A 10,622-nucleotide genomic window follows, 5' to 3' on the forward strand; every position below is an offset into this window, starting at 1 on the left:
TCAATTTCTGTATAAGGAAATCCCAATCTACTAAACTTTTGAAAGTTTCTAAAGAATTTATTAGTTTCTCTCTAAGGCATAAACCCTAAATATTCTATATAGTATTATTGCTATTTATATTAGATACATTGGGAATATAATAAGTAGTTAAGATTTGAGAATATAATAAATAGTAGTACTTAATTTAGGTCAAAGAGTTTTCCAAAAAAAAAAAATCTAAATATTTGGAAGTTGCTGTCTCGGTCTCGAGTTGTCTCGGCCGAGAAACTCGGCCAAGCCCTAACTCGGGGTCTCGGCCGAGTCTCGTCTCGGGAGAGGACCGAGACGAGATCCGAGATTCTCGGCCGAGACCAACTACATAGAGTCAAATATAGGAAAGCATACAAATTTTGACTTTAACTTTCAAATGAGTCAAAATTTATATTAGTCTCACGCATAATCAACATATAAATTCAGCTTCAAAGAAAAATAAATAGTTTACATCAAAACCATTTGGGCATACTGTGTCCTCATCACTCACATTGGCATTTAGTAATATGTTATAATCATTGCATGAACAATGGACACAGTTATTCTGCCATAAATCTATTCGAACATGAGAACGGAAGTATGATTAATACATTTTCAGCACGAATGTTTGAATCAATGGTCCTCTGAAAGACTGATGAGCTTGAGGTTGACATAGGAAATCTGAACGATACCCAAAATCTATTGAAGGGCGAAAAGCACAGGCAATTACACTACTTCTACACATATATGTATATAGATCTGTATACAAATTTGCCACGATCAAATTCGGATCAATTTCAGGTAGGTAAGTGGGCTTAGGTTGAGTAAGTAAGACTTCAGATTTTCAAAATATAATTCTTTCATGAGCTTCTGTAATCTCATGTAATATTTTCAACCAAATCGGAGTTCTACCCAACGGATCGTGTCACTGTCACTGGATGAATGTATTAAATGATCTAAAGCAATGTTACACAAAAGGCGGATTGCTCCGATGTGTCGTACGGGCACCTATACGCAATACTCGACACGCTGCCATGTCGGGATCAGGTAGTTAGGGGTATATATGTCTTCGGAACAGTATTTTCTGCTGCAATACGTTTGGAAAAATTCCTAAACTATACGTACTCTAGGATGCATATATAATAAATCTTAACTAGCTAACTAAAAAAGTTCCTAGTTAAATCCTCAACCAGACGAATTTTCATGATTTTTACAATGAGATGAGATTGGGTTAATTATGTTGGAAAATCATGGAACGTCATGTTTGGGTACCCAACCGCTAACCCGCCCACAAAAGGTAAGGAATTTGGTACACGGTATGCAAGGGGTGAAGGGTAAGAGTATCTGGTATCATCAATCTTAAAGGAAGAAACGGTAAAACAAGTTTACCTGACTAGGTAGCTAGATCTACAATGCGTAAGTAATGATGCAATGGCTAGTCCGAAGATGAAAAACTTACAGAGCTTCGAGAGACTCACGGAAACATTACCTCGGAACAAGAATACAAAGCAATCGGTCAGAATTCATATTAAATTAACAGCTTCTAGATGTAAATTATTGACAATGAAATGGCAGATGAGATGCTCCGAAAAAGAAATACTCAAGATAGATAAACTTTAACGAAACAGTGTCTTCACTTGCCAAATTCAATTTTCAACCTCGTCCGCAACCATCCATCCCCAGAGGAATGCCTCCATAACGACCAAATCATGGATCAGATGTGATGGTTCGAAATACTATTATAAAACTAAAACGAAATCAGAGTTAACTACGAAAAAAATGTCTCTACGGCCACAAATAATACTAAATGCATGCCATTCAAGAGAAGAAAGAGAAAGAAGTTGAGGAAGGCGATAAATGAAATGAAAAAGAAGAAGAAAAAACAAAGACTCTGCCCAAGACGAATAAAAGAAACGAAACTCAAGTAGAGCCTGCAGGAACTGTACACCATAGGATCATGTATGTTACTCGACTAGATGTTCTTTTATATTTTGATCTTACCCTTTTAGTTTAGTTACTGTTTTAACAAGTTTTGTAATCTTTTCTGCGGAACTGTATTTCACTTTCTAGAATATGCATCAGAAACTGGTTTTATTTAAGCTTTTTACTTCTACATCGATCTTTATCTGATTTAACTTGAAGAAGATAAAGAATTCTCAGTTTTGTTTTCATGTCTTTGGGCATGCTATTTTCAGGAGCATCAATGCAGAAAATTTCATTTGATATGCTAAATCTTCTATGGCTTGAATAGGTTAAGATCTTTAAGTTTTTAGACTATCTAATCTTGACTATGCTAAGTTTGATATGCTCGTATGGCTTCTAGTGTTTTTTTTTTTTTACCGTTAATGCTACTTGATATGCTCATATTTTTCTGCAGTTTGGATTGCTCTTACATTATAACGGCACTTCCTCTAGTGATAAACAGGGTCGGTCGAGCATTTCCGCTGTTAAAAACTGAAATTAACGAGGATGTTTTAACAGTTGAAACTATCAAGAATGATTGTGCCCACTATTATACAGGATTCGGGCTGAGGCTAATGCAGGTTCCTTAGCTCGCCTATAGAGAAATAGTGTTGGGCCAGAGTCTACTACACGAGAAGCTACCAGGCAACTGTGATCTTTCCGACGAATGAAATTTCGGTATCGATGGGCTTGGTCGCGTGGATATAGAAATGTTTCGGTCGTTTCGGCCAAAATATTTCAAAATTTAATTCCTTGGCCAATCATTATTAAAGAGAAACTAATTAAAATCGTTTCGGTGAAAATTTAGGTAGACAGTAGACTTACTTGGATCTTTCTACAAGATGAACAGAAAGATTAAAGAATTTTAGAAGCTTATTTTTAAGATTGTTTGGTTCTCTGGTCTAGACTTCAGTGTTTGATCAAGTAACAGTGCCAAGATGGCAGAAACGCGTACCAGTTCCGCAGATGGACTAGCCATGAATATGCCGTTTACAAAGAACCAAGCTTTCTGCTGAGTCAGAACTTCCAATTTCCTTTTGTTTTTGAATCTGAATCAGATGAAATTTCTTTTGCTCAAGATAACTTCAAACTTAAGGAGGTTTTACACCAAAGATTCAAACTACTGAGATCTGGTAGGGGGGAAAAACAAAAGATAAATAACATAATGAACTAACTTCTCTACAAGTACACCTAACATCTCTCAGAGGCAAACCCAATTTGAAACAAAAAACTTGAAACAGAACAATTGCATTTGAACTGCCAAACCTAGAGTCATTTCATATCTGAGTTATAACTGACAAGGGACGGCCTTTCGAGTCTCGAGCTCATACAACGATGCGACCAAAGCCTTTATGGCCTGGAAGTAGGGATACCATCTCGAACTTCTGCATCTTCATTTGACCTGGAAACCCAAAATCCAACTGGTTAAGCTTAAAACAACTATATGAGCCTCTTTCTTGGCAAAGATCTTCTAAACATGAAAAAGTAGTAGAACCACACACATCAAAAGGGGGCCATATTAGAAACCTAAGAGCAAGATAGAATGAAACACCAGACTACAATCCATTCTCTCATTCTGATGCATAAAGGAATCTATATGTATAAGCTTCTGAGAGTACTACCACACAGTAGGGAACGGAACCACTACTACCTAAATATGATTTTATGTTGTCCTTTTGCAGGCTAAGCAGTGATAATTCACACAATTGAGCAACCTAATCGAAGTATGATCTACACAAATTGCTCGATAAAATCATAATTTAGATTCATCGAGTTCAGAAATAACTATTACTAGATATTATTTTGATCTCTATAAGCAATTATATATGGAATTGCGTTGAAGAGTTTATCATCATTCATTCATTGTTTATGCAAAGAACGAGATAAAGACTAAAATTAACATAAATATAAAAGAAATGAAGGCCAGTTGATAATCTTGAACTATTTGTTTAGAAGAAGAAAGTAAAAAATTCAAGTGATGCAAATAAATTACCGAGAACACTGTCAAAATTTCCGCTCTTGATGTGAAAAGCAAGATCACTGCCCGATCTTGCAGATATCCTCATAATCAACAGCCTGAAGTAACCGGCCATCATATATTCCTTTCTCTATCTGCACCTTCGCACAATAGTTATCTGTATCAACTGACAACAACCTAGCTTTCGATCCTCGATAAGCCCCATTTACTATCCTCACAAGACCCCCGATTTGAGGAATCACAGTTTCAAGCTCCTCTTGATCAACTCTAAGTACATGTTTGCTATCAAGCATCTCCAATTCTCCTACATACTTGTCTATCACCTTAACAACTAATCCTTTCTGTTTATAATACCCCTTTTGAGCCAAGGCTTTGCTCATTACCTTAACTATAATTCCCTCACATAACCAGTAATCTTTCCGATTGCTTCGCTCTTTTGCCTGCTCTTGCTCTTTCATCAACTCATCCAACGCTGAACCACCATTACCACTACCTCTATTTGAACTACCGTTAGCTTTATTTTTCTTCTCAACTTTTTCAGCTTCAGCTTCTTCGAAGACAACTTTGGAGCTCTCACCATTTTCTTTAGGAACGGGTTTAGAAGATGAAGCAAGAGCGAATGCAATCTTGCCCCCTTGTTCTGGTTTAGCTACTAACAACTGGTCAGACTGCTCAGGTTGTGTTAGTCCTTCCTCATTCGACATAGGCATTGATTGCTCCGCTCTTTCGATTTGTCTCCTAATTATCCTCTCTTGTTTCTCCTCCTCTGCTAAATCCGACTTAATTCGCTTGTTCTTTAACTTTTCCTTGAAAAGGGTCTCTGAGTCTCTATCTATATAGGTCATAAACCATCCTTTTGGTGTCTCTTCAACCTTGCACTTTCCCGTTCGACCTAAGTACTTAACAAATTCAGTAAGAGTAGCCCACTCAGTAGAATTCATATGAACATGGTGCCTATCAGCAATATACTCATTATAAACAACAGTTGCAGCAATTCGACTAAATCGATGACTCCTTTTAATATGATCAAGAAAAGTGCTCTCAAACTCTTCTGAGTACCCATCGATAACCCGATGAGGGTTTTGCCCAAAAACCTCCATTTGACGTTGATGACTCTCACTCATACAATGACACTTGAATCCATTCTCATCTCTACATTGTTTTTGACACATCTGACAATACCATCGAAGCTTCTGAAGCCCTTTTGCTTTGATTCGATTGGCAATAGCCTTAGGCGTGAGAAAATCGTTCTTACCCATTGATTTCTATCAGCACCTGAATTTATAAAGAAGCTTTAAAAAAAGATCGGTAGATATTGTTTCTGAAATCCAAATCATAGAATTCTAGGGTTTTAGCTTGAATTTGTAAAGAGGAAGTTATCAGTTTCAACTGATGAATCAATGTAAAGCTGGAAAAGTAAGGAAAAAGATAACTCAATCACAAACCTGGAGAACTTTGGAATTAGAAACTGCGCTGATGGTGAGAGAAAACCGACAGGAGGAAGAGAGCGTTAGGGTTCCTGATCTGTTCGATTGAAGACTAAGAACAATAGAGGCTATTAGGGGAAAGAATCAAAGCCACAATTGATTAAAAAAGAGTTAAATCAGACATCCAAGTCAAACTCAATGATGATAGACAAGCCACAATCCAACTTAAATATGAAAAACTCAATAATTTCTACTATTTTTGTGGTAAAGTTGGGCATTTTTTGAAGAGCTGTGATACTAGGGCAAAATTAAGAGAAGCCATTTTTGCCAATCGAACTTCAAGAAAAAGCGAAAAATCTCTTTAACCCTAGATTAATTGATTCTATAAGCTGAATTCAGACCAAAAATAAATTTTAAGAACAGGAAAATACTAACCGGAGAAGAGACGAAAGGACAATCGTCGTCGATGATGACGTGGGTGAATCGAGCCAAAATATGAATTCAGGAAAGTTTCCTCCAAGAATAGATGAGAGGAAATCTTCGATGGAAATAGAATCTTCTATTCCTGCCCAAACCGAGAAGAAACGGATTGCTAAGGATTCGAAATCTTTGGAAAATTAAAGATTGTGCTGAGTGAGAGAAGATTGACCGGACGAAGAGAGCGTTAGAGTATCTGCAAAACTTAAAAAAAACTGTATTTGTTTGGCTTATGTGATGAGACGGAAATAGGGGTGGGAATCGGACGGGCTCGGGCTTCAAAGTTCCGGGCTCGGACGGATCGGGCTCGGACAAGCCGAGTCCGAGGTAGGGAGTCGGGCGGATCGGGCCGGACGAATCTCATGTTTTAAGTGTTCGAAGCCCGTCCGAGCCCGCCAGCCCGAGTGGGTTCCAACGGGCTCGGACCGGACGGGTTCGGATTTTTTAGAATTAAATAAATATAAAAAAAAACAATTATTTAATAAAACAGGATTAATGAAAATTGGAAATTCTTTAAAATTAGAGAAAATTCATATCACACTAGGTGAACATATTTTTGTTTGAGAATCTCAAAAACTTAAATTTTGCCTTTCAAATACATAAACTCATTCTCAACAAAAAAAATACATACTCACAGAGATAACTCATTCTTTCTGATCAGCAAGAGTTACAAAGTTCCAATGTTAAGTTCATCAGAAACAAGTTAAAAGAATGAAAATAAGGAAGATGAACAAAGAAATAGAATAAGCCGGTAAGAACTACTTAAGTTTTAATCTGATTTTGGGATAGAATGAGGTTGATGTGAATTCCACTGCAACAACATCCATACTATCGATGCACCTGATAAGAAAAACCAGAAGCACATTTCATAAATCCAACTATAATCGTTTGATTTCTTGAGACAAGGTCATAATTTTTCATTAGAATGTACTGAGTGATTATGATGCAAGAGTTAAAAAGAGAATGATGATTAAACATGCTTAAGAAACAGTCCAAACGAGCTAAACAAGATAGAGTCAGTACCCATGTGATTGCAGAAACAAAAAGACAAACTACTTAGCTGTTTATCCAAATAATGGAGTAAGGCCTCATTTGGATAAGCGGAATTTTTCTGCAGCTGCTTTTCTTTTAGCGCTTAAAGTTTGAGCGCTTTAAAAAAATTATATTTGATCGTTTGGCAATGTTATACAAAAGCACTTTTTGTTACATAAGTTTTTTATGACGCATTTGGCAAAAATAAGCTGAAAAGACTTTTATAACAATTACATATTAAATGAAATTTCATACATGCTTATAAAATAAATCTATTAAATTAATTGTTTCAATTTAATAAACAACCAAATAAGGAAAATTCGTGACTTAATTATTCTCAATTTGCAGTAAGTATATCATTTGCTATAGAATCACGGATAGTGTCCATTTGTATATGGTTTTGCTGATTAATTGGTTGTGAGTCCTCATGGCCTTCTTCATTCTCTTCATCATTATCATCATCATTTTCTACTGTTTCATCATCATATTCTTGCAACAACCAATCATTAGCCATCTCTTCGCGAATGAAGTTGTGGACTGCCATGCAAGCTACAACTATTAATACTTGTGTTTCATAAGGATATGGTGGCATCGATTTAAGAATTGGAAATCGCGCCTTTAATACTCCGAAACACCTCTCTATAACACTACGCAATGATGAATGACGATGATTGAACAATTCTTTTCGATTTCTTGCTTGACCGCTACGACGAAAATCAGGAAGATGATACCGTACACCACGATATGGAGCCATATAGCCGTTCATATTAGGATATCCAGCATCAACCACATAGTATTTACCTAAGACAATATACATTTACTGATAAGATTATGTTGTGAAAAGAAAAATGACAAAGTGAGAAATTACCTGGTGGTGGATGAGGAAAATTTGTTGTAGGGTTATTAATTGTTTCTAATAAAACTTTACAATCATTAGATGTCCCCTCCCATCCTGCCATTACGAAAGTAAATTTCATGTCAAAAGAACATACTGCCATCACATTTTGTGTGCACTGACCTTTCCTCCCTCTAAACGGTACTTGTTTTGCCAGAGGGATGTGGGCACTTATGTGTGTCCCATCAATTGCTCCAATGCAATCCTACAATAAAAAAGTAATTTAAAATTCCAAATAATATTAATTATAAACTATTTTACATAAGAGTAATTAAATAATGTTGTTACCTTAAAAAATGGCCAATACGTTGAATTATGACGAATATGAGGGGGGACGACATCAAGTGAAGGAGGTTTTATGATCAAAGTTGCAAATTTAGTCATTGCTTTCAAGACAGAATTGAAATGACGACTGATAGTTTCTCCAGAGTGTTGAAAGCGATCGCACATCATTGAGTTTCTCTCGTTATGCCCAATGGTCATGAGAAATATTGCCAGTTGCTCTTCAATGGACACATGTCTGGTGCTCTTCAAAAATCCTTGTTCTCTAAGCGTGTGACATAGTCGTATAAATACATGTTGATCCATTCGCAACAAATCACGACATGGTTGAGGGTGTCCATGTAAGAGTTCTAATACGTATGCATGCCCTCTTAATATAGATTTTCTAACTGGATTCTTAATTATATATGTCTGATTATAATACTCTGCGACACTAGCAACTGCAAGAATAATAGCATCTTCTTCGTTTGAATCCATCTTATCTGTCGATGACGAAATAACAAATTAATAGGAAATATATATAATTTCAATAAACAACCAGAAATATAATAGAATATTAAACAGTATCAAACGTGAGTTTTAGCAATATATAATAAAGTGTATCTAAAGCGTGTCAATTAAGAATAAATAAATAGCATATTATAATTGTAGTGTCGCCTTTGCAACCATTCAAATCGAACTCCTGACGGGAGCGACATAAACACTTCCCTCACATCTTTGTCCATGAAGCTCTCTACGGCTGCAAAATACAATCCACTTCCCACTGGTATCGTATCTTCCATTCCGGTTAACGTCTCAATGCATTCTTTAATTGTATATACTTTTTCACTATTCTTAGTCCTGTTTTCAACTGCCTCAACTAATTTTTCCATTGAATTGCTGATCTTAGAGGCTCCAGACAATTTTCTTCGCTTTTTACTTTGTGATGATTGTTTAGTACCACGTTGAGTTTCATTTGTCTCTAACACAACATCGTCATCCGAAGATTGTTGTTGCGTTTCATACGTTTGAGTATCAACCGTAGACCGTGTTTCATGGGGATCTGCATTAATTCGGGTTTCTACTTCTAAATTCTGAAGAAATGATGGCATTACACCAGAATTAGGAGTAAAGGCCATTTCACCAACAGCAGTTGTACCACCAAAAAGATGGTCAAGTTCCTTTTCAAATTGTAGTCCGGTGTCTCGAAATTGTGCAGCCTTTGGATATGTCTGCGATCAAGATGAATATAAATTAGATTAGAATACAAAATATTAAACATTAAAATAATTATTAATACAATAATTTACCTTGATAAAATCACGCCAGAAATCATCTTCAGCAGATATTGTACCAGCTATCGGATCCCAACCGGAACCTGTCTTGCTAATCAACTTTTTCCATAATTTCCATAATTCTTTTGTGCTATCCCAGTGATTTTTCATTTGTATTTTATCGTATGACTTCTTTGTCTTGGCGAAAAATTTATCGCAAAGATTTTGATACCCTTCTCTGTTCAAGTGTGTACCGGGTCTGTTACCTTGATGTACTTGTTCTAAACACAAGTAAACAAATGCTTTGTGAAGTTCAGTAGTCCAGTGTGCCCTATTTGCAGTACTAGTTCCCGCCATCTTGAATTGGTAATTAAATTTTGGTAAGTGTTAAAAAATAATAAATCAAATTTATTTTTGTCTAATTGAATTACAAACAAAAAAGGTGGAGAAATTGAGGGTTTGTTTTCTTTAGTTCAACAAAAAAAAGCTTTAAGCTTTAGAATTTTCTGAAAAAATTGGAGGTTTAAACTTTAGTTTCAATGGTGATGTGCAACCTAAACTTAAAAATCATTCATCCAGATAGAGAACACTACCTATTAATTAATGAGAGATATAGAACAAGAGAGAGAAAAAAATAGTACCTTTCACCCTTGTGCTCTTTATGCTGTTGTGGAAAGCAAGATAGAGAAAAAACAAAATAGAAATCAATTAATAATACAAAAAGTACAAGTGAGAGAGAAAGGCATTAATTAAAGACAAATAAGATAGTACTTTCTCTGCACAACTAAGGAGATGAAGAGAGGAAGAAGGCAGTGAAAAACTCACCTTTTGGACTACAGCCAAAACCCTATTTTTTTTTAAACCTACGTACCATCACTCCGCCTTTTAAGGCGTGCGCTTCCCGAAAAAGTTATGAGCTGAAGCTACAATTTGTAGCTTCAGCTTTTCCATACAAAAAGCCCAATACGGCTTAAAATAAGCACCAGCTTAATTTTGCCAAACGGTACCCTAATACAACAAGTGCTTAAATTTAAGCTAAAAGCGACTTTTTACTGCTTTTAAGCTTAGCCAAATAGTACCTAAGTAACAGAAGATAATGGAGTATTTTAGGGTTCATACTTCTGGAAAAGGGAGAGAGAGAGAGGTGGAAAGAGAGAGAGGTGGAGGCGGAAAGAGAGAGAGAGAGAAAGGCGGAAAGAGAGAGAGGTGGAGGCGGAAAGAGAGAGAGAGAGGCGGAAAGAGAGAGAGGTGAAGGCGGTAAGAGAGAGAGGTGGAGGCGAAAAGAGAGAGAGGTAGCGGTGGTAGTG

The 10,622-nt window shown here is 36.3% G+C and overlaps 1 protein-coding gene and 1 pseudogene across 13 annotated transcripts; both read right to left on the reverse strand.

Annotated features, from left to right (window-relative positions):
• Nucleotides 1-394: 394 nt before the first annotated feature.
• Nucleotides 395-6,095, reverse strand: LOC147538586 (KIN17-like protein pseudogene; annotated as a pseudogene). Of its 12 annotated transcripts, none has more exons than XR_015225537.1 (7): nt 5,812-6,090; nt 5,395-5,488; nt 3,965-5,224; nt 3,238-3,373; nt 2,927-3,020; nt 1,399-1,498; nt 395-690 (listed from the first exon to the last, which is right to left on the reverse strand). The product of XR_015225537.1 is annotated as a KIN17-like protein pseudogene, transcript variant X11 (transcript). The 12 variants fall into 12 exon arrangements; XR_015225536.1 differs by having other exon boundaries at nt 395-768; XR_015225534.1 differs by having other exon boundaries at nt 395-1,038.
• A 2,584-nt stretch (nt 6,096-8,679) lies between these two features.
• Nucleotides 8,680-9,672, reverse strand: LOC147538587 (L10-interacting MYB domain-containing protein-like). The gene is made up of 2 exons (XM_086642978.1): nt 9,352-9,672; nt 8,680-9,273 (listed from the first exon to the last, which is right to left on the reverse strand). Exons 1-2 carry the CDS (start codon nt 9,670-9,672, stop codon nt 8,680-8,682), a joined length of 915 nt encoding a protein of 304 aa, XP_086499104.1.
• Nucleotides 9,673-10,622: the final 950 nt, after the last annotated feature.

Source organism: Eschscholzia californica, unplaced genomic scaffold, assembly GCF_041429995.1.
Source record: "Eschscholzia californica isolate CP2 unplaced genomic scaffold, dmEscCali1.0.p SCAF_5, whole genome shotgun sequence".
NCBI classification, from domain to species: domain Eukaryota; kingdom Viridiplantae; phylum Streptophyta; class Magnoliopsida; order Ranunculales; family Papaveraceae; genus Eschscholzia; species Eschscholzia californica.

Excerpts from the sequence above, each read along its gene's own strand:
- LOC147538587 (XM_086642978.1), bottom strand. The coding sequence starts at position 9,672 with ATGGCGGGAACTAGTACTGCAAATAGGGCACACTGGACTACTGAACTT. Across the intron at positions 9,274-9,351 it reads TCTGGCGTGATTTTATCAAG|ACATATCCAAAGGCTGCACA; the intron begins GTAAATTATTGT and ends TCTTGATCGCAG.